This window comes from Henckelia pumila, chromosome 2 (genome assembly GCF_033568475.1).
Source record: "Henckelia pumila isolate YLH828 chromosome 2, ASM3356847v2, whole genome shotgun sequence".
Taxonomy (NCBI): Eukaryota; Viridiplantae; Streptophyta; class Magnoliopsida; order Lamiales; family Gesneriaceae; genus Henckelia; species Henckelia pumila.
In genome coordinates, this window is record NC_133121.1 from 2,671,074 (window position 1) to 2,690,645 (window position 19,572).

Genomic DNA, 19,572 nt, shown 5'->3' on the forward strand with positions numbered 1-19,572 from the left:
ATATAAAATATTTTGATAATGAAAACTAAATAATCGTCTAGTGTCAATTATTCGAAGAAGATTATCGTAATTATTATCATGATTGGATTCCAGTTTGTCTTGTTTCAAATTGCAATTACAAAACTTCGTAGTTATATTGTTTCCACCAAGAGAGTTTATTCGACTCGCTAACTAAAGAAATCTTATTCGAATAGTTTACACTAGACGATTGTTTAGTTTTCACTGTCAAATATATATATATATATATATATATATATATATATATATTTTACATATTTAATATTTTTATTATATTATATATATGAATACGTTGTAAGGATCGAAATTTAGGAAACTTAAATTTTTTAAAATAAAAGATTTCGAAAACATAAAAAAAAAATACGAGAATTAAAAAAGTCAATTGTCCTTAATCCTTTATGTAATAGTAGATTAGCACTAAAACAACCACTTTGAAATAAAATAATACAAGAAAGGCTGAGCATTAGCTCCGCCGCTTATTCTCAAGCGCCTCTCTCTCACACACGAACACACACATGGCGACCCCCTTTAGCTTCTTTGTCTTGTCGTGGCTGTATCCTTTAATCTCTCTTGCATGTGAAACCGTCATCTCACCATTAAAACACCTAAAAAATATTATTGAATTTTCTTTTTTTACTGCAAGCAAATACACCGATTAAAATAGTTGAGATTTCTTGAAACGCTTCTCACTCTCCACCAACTGCCCTTTATCAAAAACTCCACCGTAAAGAAAAGAAAAGGAAAGAGGAAACAAAAAAAAAAAAAAAGGAGAAGACAAATTACCCGGCTCCAGTTCCTTCGATCATCCGCTTTCCACCGGGTTTTTTATTGACCCTTTCGAAAATTTGTTCGTTTTATTGGATTTTTTTGGTTTTTTTCTCATGTGGTACCTGTAGAAATTGCGTGGTTCTTGAATTGAATTTGTTGGATTGTTTTGTTGAGATCGAAAATCTTTTGAAAAGGGATCTGTGATGTAGGGTCTGCAGTTGTACGATTTAGTTTGTTGCCCAGTAGCTTGTGAATTTGGAAGTTTAGTTCTTGATTGTTGGATGGGCTATGTTTATTGTTGAAATTTAGTCTTTGATCTTTGATGGATTCAAAGTTTCTACTAGTGGGTCATTCAGTTTTTGTGTAAAATGATTGGTCAGAGTTTCTAACTTGGGTCGATGCTCACAAAGTTGCAATCTTTTTCGCTGTCCGTGTTTTGCTGTTTATTCTACCGGGCGTCATTTTTTCTTTCTTGTTCTTTTCCGATGGAGATATGTTCACGAACTTTTGAATCAGCTGATGATCGCCCTCTGTCATTCAATAAAATCAAAGAGTTTGTGGTTTTATCTTAATTTTTTTGGTATTGTTTTGACTGTAGCTCTTCAATATTCACGCTTCAGCTTCCGATTGTTTATTTGATAAAGCTTCCTATTGATTTTATTTTGGTTGTTTCTTCGCGTAGTCAATTTCAAACTAATTGTGTATGTGAGAAAAAAATTGAATAGCCACTTAGTATCTTTGCCAGCTCTTAAATATAGTGGCGTCACATTTTTTAAGTATTGTTTATCAAAAACATTTGTCTTAGTTAATGGAGTATAATACCACATTGTCTGGCTTGCTTCAAGTTGACAAATAACCGATGAAGTTGCATTCTTTTCGACAATTTCTGATTCTGAAGTAAAATTAACTTTCAGGTTGCCTTTTTATGCAAGACTTGTTCTTTATGTCAATGGTTTTAATGTTGTGTCATGTATGTCGAGAACTGAGAATGACTAAATTTGCAGATTATCAGATCCCTGCTATTTTTCTGTTTTCAATATGATAGAGGCACATAGTATTTGATCTTGTATTTTTTTTTAAAATTTTATTAATCACATTCCCTTTACTTTGTATCTTGCAACAGAGTGCCTTCATTATCTTTCTTATTCATCTGAAGATCTGTGCAAACTTTCCGGCAATATTCTATACCAGTTTACAGCTCCGTAGAAGTCTGAGATATAATAAGAGATATGCAAGGGGAAAGAAGTTCCCTTGATTCTTTTCCTGAAACAATTGACTTGAATCAGGGATCTATTCCCAATGACGGCTCTGTGGATCACTCCTCTTCTTGGGATAACCTGCTGACTCCAGTTGAAACTCGATTGTCCAATTACATGGTTGCCTCTGGTGGCAGTAATATTAGTTCCACAAATGCTGTTAGCAGTCGTGCTCAGAGTTTTAGTGGTTGGGACCAAGGTGAATCCAGCTCAAGTGCAAATAATCCACAGGATCGTACTTACGATCATTCAAAAATGAGGCTTGGATGGTCATCCTCTTTTGGTCCTTGTTCCGAGTCTGATGCAAGGACAGACAATTTATCTTTTGAACCATCTGGTTTCAGTAATGCTAGTTATGCCGGCAATCAGGTGACTGGAATATCTCCAAGAATGCAAAATTACAGCTCCAATCTTGGTTCACTGGATGCACCTTCAAGTCATGGACCTATGAGGGAAAGTGATGGCCATGGAAGTCTAGGGGCTAGCTTACCTCATCATCTGTATAAGTCTGGCCAATCAGAGGCAGTGAAAACTTCGAATTTTTATGGTTCTTCCAGCGCAGCAGCTGCTTCTGGAAGTTCTAGTACGTTTTTCGAGATAAATAATGCATCAGCTTCATCTGCAGGTCCTTGGGGTTCATCCTGCAAGCGAAAGACTGTTGAAGGCAATTCAGGACAATTTTGTCATGGTGGGAGTTCGAGCTCGAATCAGCCAGTGGAGAACTTGAAGCAGAATCCTATCCATGGTTGTTACTCTGGTCCAGGAAGCTTAAGCATATCATCTGAACCTCTGAATTTGTCTCTAACTAATCGCTCAGAGCAACTAAATTCAAGAGGGGTTGGAATGAGTAGGGCAACCCCTGCTACTTATTCGTCAAGTGTTCCAGGAATTCCAGAAAGCTTGGGCAGAAATCCTGTTGGAAGATCGAATGCCAGACACCATGATTTGGTTCGATTTGATGCGGCTAGAGGCATTCCTCTGAGGCGTCCGACTGCTTATGCTACCCAGCCGCTTCCAAGACCTTTCTCAAGTAGTGAATCTTTAGAGTTGAGATCACCAGTTGTAGTGCCAATAAATCCAGGCAACACCCTTAATCAATCTCATATAATACCTGTATCTGAGGATTTAGGTACACATCCTTACCCTTGGAATAGATCTTTCAGCACACGAGGTGGCAGCTCCTCAAGGTCATATGTTCCCCCTGGAGAAAGGGGTTCTGTGGTGCATGATGAAGTTAGTGCCAGAAGCTCTCTCAGAAATAATCCTGATTTTCACATGCTTGTTTCTGTTCCTGAGACAAGAAATGTTCCACAAGACCAAATTGACTGGAGTTTTGCCCCTGGAACTTCTACATCTTCTAGAAATCAGTCATTTACTTCTCGGATTGGCCCAGGTTCTGGTGCGCGTGCATCTCCCGTAGGCTTGTTGCCTCATCAGATGCAAAGATCTCAAGCCCATCAGAGATTCTCGGAATTTTTTCCTTGGAACCCCACTCCACAAATTGAATCTGATTCCGGACTTCGGAGAAGTCCTTTTGTGCCTTTCCCTTCTGCCTCATTTTCAGGAGATGAGCCACCGAGTACTAGTCTTGGACAGCATCAGTCAGATCAACGGCCAGCAGCGTTCTCGATTGGTACGTCAAGTGATGATGCTAGCGGTTGGCATGCTTTAGCTGCTGTTGAGGGAAGGCATAGACTGGTATGCGCCCTTTATTGAAGTTGTAACTGATGTGATGAATACTTAAAATTTTCAAACAGAAAATCCTTGTGTTTCTTTAAACATTTTTGCGCTCTGAAAATCCTATGACCTGCACCGATGGCTCATAAACCAAAAGTAGTAACTATTCATAGAGTAACATTGAATTGTTTTAAGCAATAACCCTTTTAAGTTCTATATCTCAACAATAAGAATTACTTTATTTCTGGTCCAATCATTTATGAACGTACACATATTTTTGTTTACTCTGATGTAAAACTTTTTCATTGCAAACTGGCTGCTCTTTGTTTTCATTCGTTCTTTCTGCCTCATCGAGTCTTCCCGTTTGTGGAAGCATATAATGAGGTATTTTATGTTCAATTCTTGGGAATCTGACCATTGATGAAAATCCCGTTTAATCAATTGAGAAGTCTTTTATATCCTGTGACTGGCATATATTTTGTGATTAATTTCATTAACTACTTCTTGTGCCTACTTGGTTCCTTTGTGCTTTGAATGAGATTCCTGTAAGTTCCATTGGTTTGTGCTACTTACTCTTTCTCCTCTTTAATTTAGCAGATCCGTCAAGTCTTGAGTGCCATGCGAAGGGGTGTCCACTTACAACCTGAGGTTTGTTCTGGATCAGCAATTTAGATTTCTTTCATTCACATGTTATCAAATTTATTAATTTATTTTTTTCAAAAAAAAAATCCAAAGTGCTACTAAATTTTAAAATCAATATATGGTTGATTTTTTTAGGGAGAACTTTTATATGATTTTCAAAGCTACCGGATTATAATCCTAGATTCAAATTGAGATTGGGGTTATTTACGTAAATTTACTTGTGGAATGTCTGTTTGTGCCTTTTTGTTTATTTATTTTTATCAAGTTTAAAATTATTTTTCAAATCTATATTTGGAGTCTCAAAATTGTCAATATATGGTTGATTTTTTTAGGGAGAACTTTTATTTGATTTTCAAAGCTACCGTATTATAATCCTAGATTCAAATTGAGATTGGGGTTATTTACGGAAATTTACTTGTGGAATGTCTGTTTGTGCCTTTTTATTTATTTATTTTTATCAAGTTTAAAATTATTTTTCAAATCTATATTTGGAGTCTCAAAATTGGTATGCCTGGCGTGGTTTCTCATAAGTAATATTAAATAGACAAATATACAGAGAGCTTTTCCTAATTATCCTTCTCATCATTTTCTTGTAATTTGGAGTAAATGTTATGTTTGGAAATAGACATTTGGATTACAGGCCCAAATGAGATGTCATGAGGTGTTTTGTCTTGATATATATAGGGAGGATTTTACAAATTTTCATTTTATAATTTTACTTTTTAAGTGAATTTATAATTTCTGAAAGTATAGTTCGAATTTGCTTGTTTGGAAGCACACAATTGGAGTCTAAAACGAAAAAGTATGATGTGCACTCGCCTAATATATAGAGAGATATGCCTATGGAGCACACAGAAGTCTCTGACAGTGGTGGATTGTACGACTCGACTAGGCAGACGTTGGCACATGCAATCCAAGGCCTTTGAAATATTTTTTCTTGCCTTTCTGTAGCATAAGTAGCACATTATTTTTCTAGGGTAATGGTGGATGATGTAAATATATGTTGATACTTTCCAGGATTATATGCTGATCGACCCTTTTATTAATGGATTCGTGGAGATGCATGACCGGCATAGAGACATGAGGCTGGATGTGGACAACATGTCTTATGAAGTACTCTAGTTTACTTTAATACTCTTTACACTCTTGGATTTTCGAGAGAAGTTTTGGGGTTAGCATCTCTCAACATTTCGACTGTCTGTGATAGGAATTGCTTGCTTTGGAGGAACGTATGGGGAATGTCAGCACCGGATTGAGCGAGGAGAAAATCTTGGCCTTGATGAAACAGAGGAAGTATAGAGTATTCGGCGTCACGCTGAATTTGGAGCCATGCTGTATATGTCAGGTTAGATCCATGAACCTGCTAAATTTTCTGTTTGCATCCCATACTTTTCATTCAAAAGGATCGACTCTGAGCTTTTTCTTTTTCGCTTCCACTCGACTATACCAGGAAGAATACATTGATGGAGATGATATTGGGATATCTGATTGTGGGCATGAGTTTCATATCAACTGCATCAAGCAATGGTTGACACTAAAGAACTTGTGTCCCATTTGTAAAACAACGGCTTTGGAAGTTTGAGAGAGAGAAAAAACGTTTGTTGTGGGGGCGAGCGTAAACTATTCCCTCTCGAGGACTCTTTTGTTTTGTTTTTTAATATTTGGTTGGCACGGCTTAAAGCACGCTAGTTCGACCCTAAGATCCTTTTGTTTTCCTACCCGCCAATCTTGCGGGTTTGAAGCATGAAAGGTTGTGCTTTCTGGGATGAGTAGCGAAGCCGACGACTCTGCAATGATGGTATAAATTCAAACTCTGTTAATTATATTGAAAAAAAAAAAAGAAACCTTGATTTTATGAAATATTAGAAGCAATAAATTGGCAGTGGGAGACATTTGGTTATAGATATTCAATTGTTCGAATGGTCTTTTAAGGTTGGCATCTTCTTTCCTTTTATTACAGGACAAAGATTTGAATACTGTTGTCTTCTCTTGTTTCAATCATGCATTGCAAACTTTAATTTATAGTCCTGTGTACCATTATTTCAATATACCAGTGAATTGCGTGTCTTTTTTTTAAGGTATCATTGTGTAGATTGGTAATATAATTTCAAGGTTTCACTATCGCAAATCTTTCAATAAATGTAAAGATTGGCCTCTTAAATCCGGATTATTTCAACATACCTATACAGACATTATCCTCGTGATAGATCTAAGGGTGATAATTTATCAATATATGCGGGTCCACTAAAAAATCATGGATCCCATATTTATTGATAAATTAACCGTTAGATACATGTTAAAGTAGTGTCTGTATAGGTAGGATCTCACTTACCACTAAACCCCGCCCCTGAACCCCCATCTCTTACCAAATTTTGCTTCAAATTATCATGAAGTGTTATGGAGGAATCTCAAATTAAAAAAAGAGGAAAATACTCAAGATTTGGTCTTTGCCATCTTGAATCATGTCATTGGCATCTGATTCGAATAAAAGTAATGCCATCAATAGGAATTCCCATGTTTGTTGTCCCGAGTTAGATACTTGAATTCTTTTGCCCACTATTCTTGTTCTCTTATGGCTATGTTTATGTGGTGCAAAAATGAGTTGGGCATTTTGAGGACCATTCCCTATATCTAAAGGGAAAAGGCCAAAGCCCATGTGAGAATCCACTTATATGATCTTTATTTACAACCACGTGGCACTATCGTGACTCATAAATTATTGATCTTCTTCATCATAATCATCATATCATAATATAAAAGTAGGAATAATAATAATAATAATAAGAATTAAAAAAAAAAACCCACTACTTTGTCTTCCATCCACTCACTCCCCTCATTCATTTGGACTAAGGTGATTTTGTAAATCCATATGTTTATGATATATGGTAAATCTAAGAGCGCATGTTGCGATTTCTAGTATATGTATCACGAAATCAAATGAAAAAAAGATGTATGACTATGAAAATTCAAAACACAAAGTTAGAAAGAGCATTTGAGTGGATACCCCATACATAATTGTTATTATTCCTTGTAAACATATAGAGCACATGGAACCCCACCTCCAACCCCAAAGTCCATTATTGCTACTAGTCTATGGTCAAAAGGAAGGTGAACCATCAATATATGTGTGATGTATCTTGCTTCATTCATCGTCTTTCTCCACAATTAGGGCCACCATCCGACTTTTATTTTATAAATTTATGGCCATCTCTTAATAAGTTTCACTGATTAATTTTTTTTATTAGAGAAAATAAAAATATATATCTTCTTGAGGAAACATATTAGATCGCCATTGACCCCAACTGTTTTTTGTGCGTGATATTTAATAGTTTCTATCTAAATGCAAAAATATGACCACCTATAAATTGGTATATGAGATCCTACCTATATAGTCAATGCCTCAACCCAGATTCAAGGGTTGAGATTTATCAATACGTGTGGGGCCTACAATTTGTTTAGTAGACCCCGCAAATATTGATCAATATCTACCCTTAGATCTATCATTGGGGTAGTGCCAATATAGGTAGGATGAAATGATCCCTATAAATTTGTGTCTTAAGGTACCGTTTGGTATAAGTACAGTTAGTACTTGTACAATTTATCCTATCCAATCTCATGTTTTTCTCGTCATATTATTTATGCATATATTAATTATTTATTTTACATCAATCAAATCATTACTAATTTATCTTACATCAATCAAATCATTGAATTTAAATTACTATATTACCCTTATAAATAATATTATTCATATTTTATTTATTTTTAAAAGAACATAATGGTAATTTAAATTTTTAATATAAAATTCAATCAATCAAATCAAATAAACTATAATCTATCAATCAAATAAAATACTAAATATTTTATATTACATTATATTACTTATCCAAGTATTATGTATCTTATCCTCGAACCAAACGGTGATATTATTATATATTTAATAAGAGACATCTATCTCATCATGTGATCCAAATTAATTTGTAACAAATTAACATGGCATTAATCAAGCAAGTGCATCTTACAAGAAGCATAAATTTTCTACTAATTTGCAATATATCGAATAAACGTCCAATATTATACTTAAAGAAATTTTTTTGGCAAAATTCTTTTTTGATGGATTAAACTTAAAGAAAACAAAAACGTTACATACAAAAATACATGCATCATCAAAATATCATATGTACTTGTAAGTGATTTGTTTGTTTTTTCAAATATTTTCTAATTAATCAAAACAAAACGACGTCGCTGCAATGAAAATCGCATGAATTTTCCATGGGGTCCTGGGGCCACGAGTCGCGGAGCAATTTCAGCAGCATTTGCGCCTTCCGCTTAGCTCTCACCGTGCAATCGCTCTGCACCAGCAGCAGCAGCTGAGTCAACACGCCGGCCGCTAACGCGTCCTTCTGAGCCTTCTCCGCCGCCGAGCACAGAGAGAGCAGAGCTCCGGCTGCATACTCGGTGGCGCGGTCGGAGACCTTCAAGATGATTTTCACCAGTAAGGGGACCATCATGGCTTGCGAGGCGAAGGCATTGCAACCTGATTGGATCCGACATAAAAGTTCCACCGTCGCCAGTGCTCTCTCGGTGTCGCACTTATCGAACTCCACCAGCCTGTCCACCAGAGCCTCCACCGCACCTGCCGCAATAGCCTTGTGCCTGTGCTGCTTCGCGAGACACAACGCGAACAGAGATTTGATCCCGATCTTCAAAGCCCTGGGATACGCCAGTGGATATTTCAAAATCCCTACGATTCCGTCAAACACTCCTTCGACGCCGCTGATTTGTGCTCGCAGCTCAGGCAACCTTATCCCAGCCACGACACTCTCGATCATAGCAGCTGAGTTCACTCGAACGTCGATCGAGGAATGGAACAGTAAATTCACCAAAAAACGAATCCGATTCGAATCAGCTGCCACGTACATACAATCCTCCTCGTTCAGCGACAACATCGCCAAAATGGCGAGCGATTCGTGATTCAACTCAGACGAATCACAGTCTACACTCGAAAACACGATTGAAAGCAGAATCTCACGTCCATTACTCGCAACAATAACCGCCCGATTCTTCTCCGAGTCACGCGCCAGTCCTCTAAGCCTCCTCAACGCCGAGATTCTCAAGCTCGACGGAGCCGAAGCTGACGAAGCCTGGTCCAGCAGTGTCCGAACCAAATTGGGGTCCGCCGGTTGCTTCGGAGTAGGAATACGCTCCACTCCAAACGACCGGTTCGCCACACACCACTCCTGAATCAGCCTCCGGAGAGTGTGATTGGGTATGAGCGTAAAGTCCGCCAACGAAACCCGTGTGACCGGGCACGTGGTATTCCCGGTTCCCACCCACGATTCTATACTTGAACGGTCGAACGTTTGACCGGTAGAAACAGTAACCGGGTCACGCATCAGCTCTAAAGAAATCGGGCATCGGAAATGGTACGGGATCTGTACGACGTCGTCCAACGGCTGCAAACTACGAGGCATGTTTCTTATCACCTTTCTTTCTTTTCCCCAACTGTGTGCTAATATAATATATGTTAGCTGTGCGTGTAAAATTTTCAAGAAAATGAGAAACAAATAGGTAGAAGTCTAGAAAGAAACGATCTCCCAAATGAGAGAAGGCTTCGAATTCTCTTTTAACTTTGTTGGGGGAGGTGAGGTATTGATGCAAAATGGGAACAGAGAGACATTTCTCTGAGTTTTTATTCTGCCCAATTTGTACTACTACTCCTACATCCATGCTCCACACGTGTGGTTTCTTGACTCAGGCTGAGTTGTTAACCATGGTTAGTTTGGTGGGGTTTTTAGTCAAAGAGAATTTTTTGAGGAGGGGGACCCGAGGCCAAGTGGAGGGCCCCAATTCCATTTTGATGTTTACTTCAGTGGGAATCAATGTTTTGAGGTGGATTGTGCTTAGTGGAATTTGGTGAGTCTTGGCATTGTACATATGCCTTTGTTATCTTGTATTTTTTTCGAGTTTTTATTTTGTATTTTTACCATTTCTATTGATTTAAGTTTCAAATTCTAAGAAAAAAACTAAGCATAAGAATTTGAAGATGATGTTATTGAAATAACGCGTTAATAACTTATGTTTAAGTTCTTGAATTATGCGGACTACATAGGGTGTCAAATAAATTTCTTCCATGAATATGGGTTTATATCATCAGTTTAATTAATGGTTACGAAGACATTTTATTTAAAATAGTAATTTGCACCCTGTAACCCTAAATTCTGACACCTCTCTCATTTTAAAATATGACTACATATACATAATATTTCTTTGAGTAAACCATAGGATATTTTACTAGTAGTTGGCGCTTGAAGCCTTGAACACATGTAGAGAGTGGAACATTTATTTATGTAAAGGTTGAGATTTCCAAGAAAAAATAGAGTGGCAGAGGTGTGTGTTTTTAAAATGCAAGATCTCGTACATAACACCCAAATCTGGAAAATACAAGGGTTCCCATTGGGGCGTGGTTGACCAGTAAATTGGATTGGATGAATTTAGTGCTGGTGAGTTGGGAAGATTCCAGACAATGCCAAAACCTATCACCAATTCCAAAATTAAATGCTCTCGGAAGAAAATAATTTGGCAACCCAATGCCCTTAAATAAATGATCTGGGTAAATTTTGACTCCACACCTTTAGTAAGAATTAGAGAAATTTTGAACATTTATCTTTTTATGCACAATTACACGAAAATTCCTTTAAAAAAACAGAACAAAACATAAATAAAAAAGACATAGTGCTAACAAAATTAGAGGTTGTCCCATCGAATCAAATAATTTTTTTTTTAAAATCCAGCTGGTATATGTGGGCGGAGGCTTATTTTAGCGAGGGTCGGTAGTCAGCTGAAGTGATTCGTGGTCAAAGGTCAAAGATCAACGCAGAATGTGCGCATCTCTCTCTCCCTCTCTATCCCAAAACCTAAGCAAAACACCTTTTTATTTCGTTTGTTTACTTTTCCACGCCAATTCTGACCACATCTTTTTTATTGGAATCGAATCCTTATTTTTTTATATTTATTTTAGAGGGGCAAAAGCCTCAAAGATTATGAATCCCAGCACAGCACCAACATCTACACCGTTGATAGGTGATAATGTTATTTTTTTTGGTTGGGTTCGGAAGCCAAGATTTGGTTTCAAAACTTAGATATTTGGTTTCAATTTCATTTGTATGAGGTGAAATCAAAGTAAAGAAATTTCAATTTTAAATCTCAAAATGTGTATAAATTACAAAACTACATTTGAATTCAATAGATCTCATTCTATTTTTTTTTTTAAATTCTCAAGCATCTAATTACGAGAATATCTTTGAAAATATCATTATGTGCGTCAATTTAAGTGTGCATCTAAAGTTAAATACCATCGTTGCAACATTTTTTTTTTGTGTGAAAATTTAAATCCTGAAAATTTAATTTTTAAAGTATAATATTGATAGGATTGTGTTTCTCTAAAAATTATTAAATTGTAAGATAAAAAGTTAATTAATGATGGAGATGGGACAAGGGAAAGGGTGTGGAGAAGTATTAGGCGTGTGGGAGGCACAGGGACTATGTAATGCCTGTGGTCAACCGGGCAAAGATTGGGGTGCAGCTTATAACCTTTGATTCTCCAATGCACGCACGTGTGCCAGCTAATCCACACCATATTTTACTTTTTTTTTTTTTTTTTTCCATTTTCATTCAATACAGTTGGCAGGTTCAATTCCGTAAAATAGATCACTTATTCGATTTAACTAATAAAAAAAACATTATTTTTTATGTAAAAAATATAACTTAGGTTGTATCACTCGTCTCATAAATATAAATTTGTGTGACATTGCTACAACTATATGAAATCTCTACATAAAGCATTTGAGTTGCAAGTGCTCGACGATATCAGTTCCGTTCCATTATTCAATATCATCACAAAACTCTTTAACTTGAAAATCGCACTTAGATATCAGTAGTCATGACAGCAAATCTAACCGAACAAGATTACATGAGCTGATGAGCAGAGCAAAATCTTGAAGAACCAACTTTTTATGTCCTTAAATCAACTCCCACAATTACCATGTGATATATACCACATCAATACATGAACAGTATTTCCAATAATAGATTCATAGTTTATCCAAATGATCCCCCTAGCTACATCTCCATGGTGAGTTGAAACAAAAATATATATAAGTTTTGTATGTTTTCATTAGGCCCAAGAGACATTAGGGATGACAATTTCTTCCGAATCCGATGGGGAACCCGATATCCGACCCGAACGGAGGAGGGTATGAAGACATTTTTTGGATCCGATTAAATAAATGGGTAAATGGGTATGGGGATCTCGTAAATGGGGATGAAGGAGGATGTAGTGGTATCCTATCGATACCGACCCGATACCCGATTATATATATATATATATATATATATATATATATATGCATACATACACATATTAATTTATATTAAATAAATGCTAATTTAATTTTTTTTGTTGAATTATGTTAGTTGGATGAAATAATGAAAATTATTAATATAAAACTAATACTATTTTTTAGAAGTTTTATTTTTTATATAAGTCTTTGGTTGTAAATTTCTTCGGTGTTTTATTTTTTTATTATCTTAAAAATTTTGATATAAAAATCTAGTAAATAAGTATAGTTTTATCAAATAATTAAAATTTAAAAAAAATTATTTTTATGGAGTATATACAATAAATGAGTATATGGGTAGGGTATGGATATCCGATCATCCGACGGGTATGAGAATGAAGATGAAATTAAATATCCGATGGGTATGGGGATGGATTTAATAAATGAGTATGAGAATGGAAGCACGATATCCTACCCATAACCGACTCATTGTCATTCCTAAGAGACAAGAGTTGAGACCACCTTCATGTTCGACAAGGTTCCTTAATCTAGGTTCAAAAATAAACCACAAGCTCACATGGGCTACGGCTTACGGGCCTTAATTTTATTTGGAAATTGGGTTGAAGTCCAGTATGAATGCAAAAAAAAAAGATTTGGACAGAAGGCCCAGAACTTAAAAAAAGAAGCCCGGATCCGAATTTAAAGAGGTATTACACGCCCGGTGGGATTCGAACCCACAATCGCCTGATTAGAAGTCAGACGCCTTATCCATTAGGCCACGGGCGCTTCTTTAGCGACGTGTTGCTTGTTACTTTTATTTTTAAATTTTTTTTATTGTCACTCTTTTCCTTAAAAACATTTGAAGAGTTAATTAACTGGTAGGGTTTTCTATGCGAAAATTAAGCCATAGATATATGTCCACTTGCCCCGTCGCTTTTCTTAGTAGGTTTATATCATTATATGCTGAGTTCTCGACGAGTTATTCACATTTTTTTTTCCCGATGAACCACTGTTCTAATTTTGTGAGATAATGAATTTCAATATGTCAATAGATATTGATACAAACTGTTTCAAGTGCATTCGTTCATTATCCTATTCAGGATCAAGTTTAGGACGAAACTTCAAAGGTGATGTTGATGTAATCTCTTCCTTCTAGCTTGTGGGATCTCTCGATCTAGTTTAGGTAAATGAATGATCTTGTCATGTTTCATTTGCATTTACCAGATTCAGTAGATGGATATATGTAATAATATATGTTTTTGGCTTTTTCCCATCGACATGCCCGAGTGGGTATTGCAGGAATCATGTGTTAGCATGATCATGATATCGCTTACTTTCAATGATTGTATCCGATTCCTTGTGTTAATTGAATTTCTCTATGATATAATTCTTTCAACTTTTTACAAGTAGCTAGCTGCCTTTGTTGCTTATGGGGCCAGCGAATCAGACGTGCAAGGCACTCCGTGTTCTGTTTATGCTCTAGATTTAGTGCATATAAAATGCATAATTTGTTAGTGAAATATTTGAAGTGTGAATCTGAAATAACACTAATATTTATGAGTGGATTTCAAATCCACCATAATCATAATTGAATTCACATAAGTTGAATTAGGTGTGATTAATTGGTATATTTAAAATTCATTCGATGTTTCAGAGCTTCTCTTTTTTCTTTGGGAGTTATGGTAGAGAATTTGTAGTGTTCAACAACCGATTTACTGGGTTTGGAGAGATAAATTTATCGTACAAAAGTGCGTCGAATCAAATTCATCAAGCTATATAGCCCAAAAATATTGGTAATCCAATCCTTTGGTTTAGACGCCACCACCAAATTAGTTCAAATCAGTGTGTTGCGTAATGCAAGGTGGTGTTATGATGATGGTTGCTGAAATTAGAATGATATATTAAGTTAAATTCCGAAGTTGAATTTAGTTCTAATTTCTCTGAAGAGCACGAGCCTCAAAACATGTTTTCATCGAACCACTTCCAATACTTGAACAAAAATATCGAGATTGTAACATTTAAGAAAGACAACGATATGACATGCACAACACTTTGGTTTTTATAGTCTGGCAAGGTCTTTTATTTTTAGGGGTGGAATAGGGTCAGGACCCGTCTCGGACTCCCGTAAACCCCCTACCCAACTCCCGTTCCGAAAATAATCGGGTTTTTTTTTTTCGATCCCGTACCCGAAACATTTCGGGACCCGATTATTCGGGATCCCGAATGTTCGGGATTTCGTCGGATAGGAAGAGAAAATCCCGAATTTTTTTTCATGTTCAAGATTTCGTTCAAACAATAAAAAAAAATGTGATAATTTTATTAAATATAGTATTAGAAACTTTTATTTATAAATAAAAAATAAATATTCAACTTAAAACATATAATATTAAAATATTCCATATAATGTTTCAAAGTTTTGTTAAAAAAAAAATGTATCGGATAATTATTAATAAAATGTTCGGATATAATTACTAAATAAATTTTGTTAAATAGATTGTCAAATTAATTTCTTGAGTCTTGTTATAATTAGATAATTATAAATATGAATTAATTAAATTATTAATTTAATTTTTTTAAAAAATACACAAAAATAAAATGGCATTTCGTGATTTTAAAATTTGATCGTCCCAACAATAAAAATTATGCGAATTAAGTCCACATTTAAGTGTTATATGAGTTGAAATCTAATAATATTTAGCTTATTATATTAATAAAGTTATTAATAAAATATATTATTATATTATTTCGGGATGTGTCGGGAATCCCATTGGGATAAGGTTTTATTCCCGATCCCGCTCCCGATATTAATCGGGATGAGAAAAATCCCGAAAGTTTGGGTCGAAAAAATTTCGGGTTGGAATTTTTTCGGGACGAGAATGAGATGAGATTCGGGAAGGGTCGGGATTTCGGGAATTTTTGCTATCCCTATTTATTTTTGCTTGCTTATAAGAATATGGTATTTGATTTCATTTGGTGGGATTTACTAAGATCTACTTTTAAAATTTTAAAAAATGGATCAAAATAAAAATTTATATAGCTAAGAAGGGAATTTGAAATTAAAATGACAAATTTAAAGGTTTTAACTTTTGACTACAAACATGTGTGTACGTGTGAGTTGTTTAATTCAATAATAAACATTATTCCTCTATAGCGCTAATGCAATTTGCTTTGTCACATTCTTTACCTATCTCTTGAATCGAAGGAGTTTATCTATCGTGGTTGATGAATATAGCTATTCGTGATGTTTCTAATAAATAGTTTATGTCGATTAAAAAAAACATTACTCCTCCGTTACATTCATTTAATTTACATATTTTGTTTATTTCAAATATATAAAATAATCACCCTTACTTAATGTTTTTTCTCTTATTCTTTTACCAATTTCTCTCTATAATATTATCATTAAATACTTATATAACTATTTTATTATATTACAATCATAATTAATTATTGATAAAAATTAATGTGAAAAACGTGCACCTATTTATATTAATAATATCATTTATACAATTATTTTATTATATTAAAATCAATAAAAATAAATGTGAAAAACGTACACTATTCTAATAGCGACGGAATTATATCACTTAATTTCCTTTTTTTTAGTACCTATTTATATATGATTAGGAGCCGGGAGACTCTGGGGGGCTTTAGTGAAAAAAAAAAAAAAATATATATATATATATATATATATATATATAATCAAATATAAATAGGTACTAAAAAAAAAGGAAATTAATTGATATCTTCTTCGCCTTCCTTGCACTTTTCCAATGGGGGCGTGGACTCCCGCAGCTTGAATCCTTAAAATATTGAAACAAGATCCTTTCCCCATTTCACGTCTCATCTTGCTATTTCATCAGATGTAAAGATCGGCTTTTTAATTTTCCTTTCCCTAAAAATAAATAGCTGGGTCTATACTCAACAATCATGAGTACTGGAAACCATAGGCAGCACTATAAAATCGAAGATTTACCAGACCCGAATGGCCCAGAAACGTCTACATATCATCCTTCTACGTCGAACAGGAGAAAATGGTCCAATTTTCTGCCAATTTTCGTGGGATTAGTGGTGATAGGGGAGATCGCGTTTCTGGGCCGCCTCGACATGGTCAAGAATGCTGACTTAGTCAACTCGTGGGCTGAATCTTTCTACCAGTTCACCCAAACGTCGTCCTATTGGTCAACCGACTCTTGGGTCGACGAATCCGGGTCGGGTAGTGAAGGAAGCGGGCTTCAAAGTCACCAGGATAGCTGCCAGGCTTGGTTGGAGAGGGAGGATTATGTGACTTATTCTAGGGATTTCAAGAAAGATCCTATTTTGGTACACGGAGCTGCTGAGGTATGCATCCGGATAAGTCCTTGCTAATTTATCTTGCACCTGTTTTCTTTTGAATGAATATTTATATTTAGTTTTGATAGGCGATGTTGATTTCTTTGGAATATTGGTTGCAAGTTTAGGAGAGTACGTGCTTTTGGGTGAATATTGTATGTTTTAATAAAACTTAAGCTTGAATCTGAAATCGGCTTGATCAGCCCTTGTGTGCTCCCAACGTTTTTTGTTTGTTTGTTTACTGGCTTGCTGTGGTTCTTTACAGACGTTTTTTTCCTTGAGGAGAAGTTTCTTTTTGCTAATTCGATTTATTACATGTTATTTTGAAAATGAAAAAGAAAGGCATGCTCAGAGGGGATCAAGGAAGTTAGGATCATTGAGACATTGACACTAGCCATATTGTTTGTTATTTAATGTGATTTGACTTGGATAACTTGCTATCTAGGAGTGGAAGACCTGTGCGGTGGGATGTAAGTTTGGTTCCGAATCTGGTAAGAAACCCGATGCTGCGATTGGGTTTCCTCAACAGCCTGGTACTGCTGCTGTTCTTCGGTCAATGGAATCGGCTAAATACTATTCTGAGAATAACATTGATAATGCACGACGGTGGGTAAGCACACAATGTTGTAACTTGTTCCATTCACTTCTTCTCGACATCCTTTTAGAGATATGTTACCTTATATATTTTAGATACATGTTCTAGATGTGTTTTTGGTCTGAGTTAAGAGAAAATTGACTGCTTCCAGTTGACCCAAACTCTAGGGAACTTGAGCAAGCGTTTCATTATCTTTCTCGTTTCTTATATTTTCTAGATAGCCAACTGATCTGCCATGCAGCCACGTGCTACCCTTCACAGTATTGGTTATTGATGATAATTTTTTTTACGGATTATTAGGAAGGGATATGATATTGTGATGACCACAAGTCTCTCGTCAGATGTTCCTGTGGGGTATTTCTCGTGGGCTGAATATGATATAATGGCTCCGGTTCAACCAAAAACTGAAAATGCTCTTGCTGCTGCTTTTATTTCCAATTGTGGTGCTCGCAACTTTCGTTTGCAAGCTTTAGTCGGACTCGAGAATGCAAATATTAAAATTGATTCTTATGGGGGTTGCCATCGAAATCGTGATGGAAAAGGTGATTTAGAAGTCTGGTTAGAGACTGAGGAATCTAGTTTAACCTTGAATGTTTTCGTATATATTTTTGCTAAAGGCCTTTTCTTTTTCTATATTCGTAGTGGACAAAGTTGAAACACTGAGGCGCTACAAATTTAGCTTGGCTTTCGAGAATTCCAATGAGGAGGATTATGTTACCGAAAAGTTTTTCCAATCTCTTGTGGCTGGTAATATATTATTTTTATACTTATGCATTGTTTTCCCGTGTTATGTTATAGGGTCCCAAACAATTTGTGACTTGAAAAGATTTTTATACCTGTAGGTTCTGTTCCTGTTGTCATTGGCGCTCCTAATATCCAAGATTTTGCTCCTTCTCCTGGTTCAGTGTTGCATATCAAGGACGCGAAAGATATTGATGTGGTTGCCCAGACTATGAAACATCTTGAAGAAAATCCCACTGCCTATAATGAATCGCTAAGGTTAGCGTTCTATCATAAAAATCTCTTCGGTTAGCAAATGTGTTCCTCTCCCAAATCCCTAGATCCTTTATTTCATCACCTCTAACAATTTGATGGATTTTTATCCATATAATCTTGTTCTTTTGTGTAGGTGGAAGTATGAGGGGCCGTCGGATTCTTTCAAGGCCTTAGTCGATATGGCTGCAGTTCACTCATCATGCCGCTTGTGCATTTTCTTGGCTACTAAGATCCAAGAGAAAGATGAGACGAGACCAGAGTTCAGGAAACGACCCTGCAAGTGTACCAGTGGCTTAAAAACCATATACCACGTATATGCAAGAGAAAGAGGGAGGCTCGAAATGGAGTCCATTTTCTTAAGGTATATTCATATCGAGTGTTGCTCTTTTGCTTCTGCTCGCCTCTTGACGCCCAAATCTTGTATTCTTACCTCGTTTCAGGTCTGACAACTTGACCCTGGATGCATTGTCATCTGCTGTTCTATCGAAGTTTACGTCTCTGAAACACGTCCCCATCTGGAAATCCGAGAGACCGGAGAGCATACGGGGAGGAGACGATCTCAAAATATACAGAATATACCCCGTCGGAAAGACGGAAAGGCAAGCACTGTACACCTTCAAGTTCAGAGGAGATTCGGATTTCAAGAAACACGTAGATAGTAACCCTTGCGCTAAATTTGAAGTCATATTTGTTTGAAATTTTTTGGCAGATCATTTAAGGCTTCACAGCAACAGCTAATTTGCGGATCATCTCTTCCTCAGATCTTAGAAGGGATCATAGTTCATTGTAGACATTCAAATTCACCCGTAGAGAGCCATCCGTGTGAGATTATTTACATTATTTTGGCTGTGAATGAATGTGATCAACCTTTAATACACGTCATGTCAGCTCATTTTTCAATTTAATTATAGAAATTAATTGCTACACAACATATTTAAAAAAAATGTCA

The 19,572-nt window shown here is 35.9% G+C and overlaps 3 protein-coding genes and 1 non-coding gene across 8 annotated transcripts; 2 read left to right on the forward strand and 2 right to left on the reverse strand.

Moving 5' to 3' along the window:
• The first annotated feature begins 602 nt into the window (after positions 1-602).
• Positions 603-6,337, forward strand: LOC140879982 (E3 ubiquitin-protein ligase MBR2-like). Of its 4 annotated transcripts, none has more exons than XM_073283989.1 (6): positions 603-838; positions 1,910-3,740; positions 4,314-4,367; positions 5,379-5,474; positions 5,569-5,706; positions 5,812-6,337. In XM_073283989.1, exons 2-6 carry the CDS (start codon positions 2,016-2,018, stop codon positions 5,941-5,943), a joined length of 2,145 nt encoding a protein of 714 aa, XP_073140090.1. In that variant the 5' UTR covers positions 603-838; positions 1,910-2,015; the 3' UTR covers positions 5,944-6,337. The 4 variants fall into 4 exon arrangements, with proteins under 4 accessions (XP_073140090.1, XP_073140089.1, XP_073140092.1 ...); XM_073283988.1 differs by lacking the exon at positions 603-838 and adding an exon at positions 845-1,366; XM_073283991.1 differs by lacking the exon at positions 603-838 and adding an exon at positions 845-1,366 and having other exon boundaries at positions 4,317-4,367.
• A 2,098-nt stretch (positions 6,338-8,435) lies between these two features.
• Positions 8,436-10,046, reverse strand: LOC140881975 (U-box domain-containing protein 26-like). Its single transcript, XM_073287675.1, has one exon. The coding sequence runs from the start codon at positions 9,833-9,835 to the stop codon at positions 8,588-8,590; it is 1,248 nt and encodes a 415-aa protein (XP_073143776.1). The 5' UTR covers positions 9,836-10,046; the 3' UTR covers positions 8,436-8,587.
• Positions 10,047-13,413: 3,367 nt separating this feature from the next.
• On the reverse strand, positions 13,414-13,486 carry TRNAR-UCU (transfer RNA arginine (anticodon UCU)). The gene has a single exon. It is a non-coding gene; the product is annotated as a tRNA-Arg (tRNA).
• Positions 13,487-16,438: 2,952 nt separating this feature from the next.
• On the forward strand, positions 16,439-19,543 carry LOC140880914 (glycoprotein 3-alpha-L-fucosyltransferase A). 2 transcript variants are annotated; one of them, XM_073285778.1, is made up of 8 exons: positions 16,439-17,041; positions 17,478-17,638; positions 17,928-18,169; positions 18,270-18,374; positions 18,470-18,626; positions 18,757-18,984; positions 19,064-19,222; positions 19,333-19,543. In XM_073285778.1, exons 1-8 carry the CDS (start codon positions 16,631-16,633, stop codon positions 19,526-19,528), a joined length of 1,659 nt encoding a protein of 552 aa, XP_073141879.1. In that variant the 5' UTR covers positions 16,439-16,630; the 3' UTR covers positions 19,529-19,543. The 2 variants fall into 2 exon arrangements, with proteins under 2 accessions (XP_073141879.1, XP_073141880.1); XM_073285779.1 differs by having other exon boundaries at positions 19,064-19,503.
• Positions 19,544-19,572: the final 29 nt, after the last annotated feature.

Excerpts from the sequence above, each read along its gene's own strand:
- LOC140879982 (XM_073283989.1), top strand. The coding sequence starts at position 2,016 with ATGCAAGGGGAAAGAAGTTCCCTTGATTCTTTTCCTGAAACAATTGAC. Across the intron at positions 3,741-4,313 it reads TTGAGGGAAGGCATAGACTG|CAGATCCGTCAAGTCTTGAG; the intron begins GTATGCGCCCTT and ends TCTTTAATTTAG. Across the intron at positions 4,368-5,378 it reads GTGTCCACTTACAACCTGAG|GATTATATGCTGATCGACCC; the intron begins GTTTGTTCTGGA and ends GATACTTTCCAG.
- LOC140881975 (XM_073287675.1), bottom strand. The coding sequence starts at position 9,835 with ATGCCTCGTAGTTTGCAGCCGTTGGACGACGTCGTACAGATCCCGTAC.
- LOC140880914 (XM_073285778.1), top strand. The coding sequence starts at position 16,631 with ATGAGTACTGGAAACCATAGGCAGCACTATAAAATCGAAGATTTACCA. Across the intron at positions 17,639-17,927 it reads AACATTGATAATGCACGACG|GAAGGGATATGATATTGTGA; the intron begins GTGGGTAAGCAC and ends ACGGATTATTAG. Across the intron at positions 18,375-18,469 it reads TTTCCAATCTCTTGTGGCTG|GTTCTGTTCCTGTTGTCATT; the intron begins GTAATATATTAT and ends TTATACCTGTAG.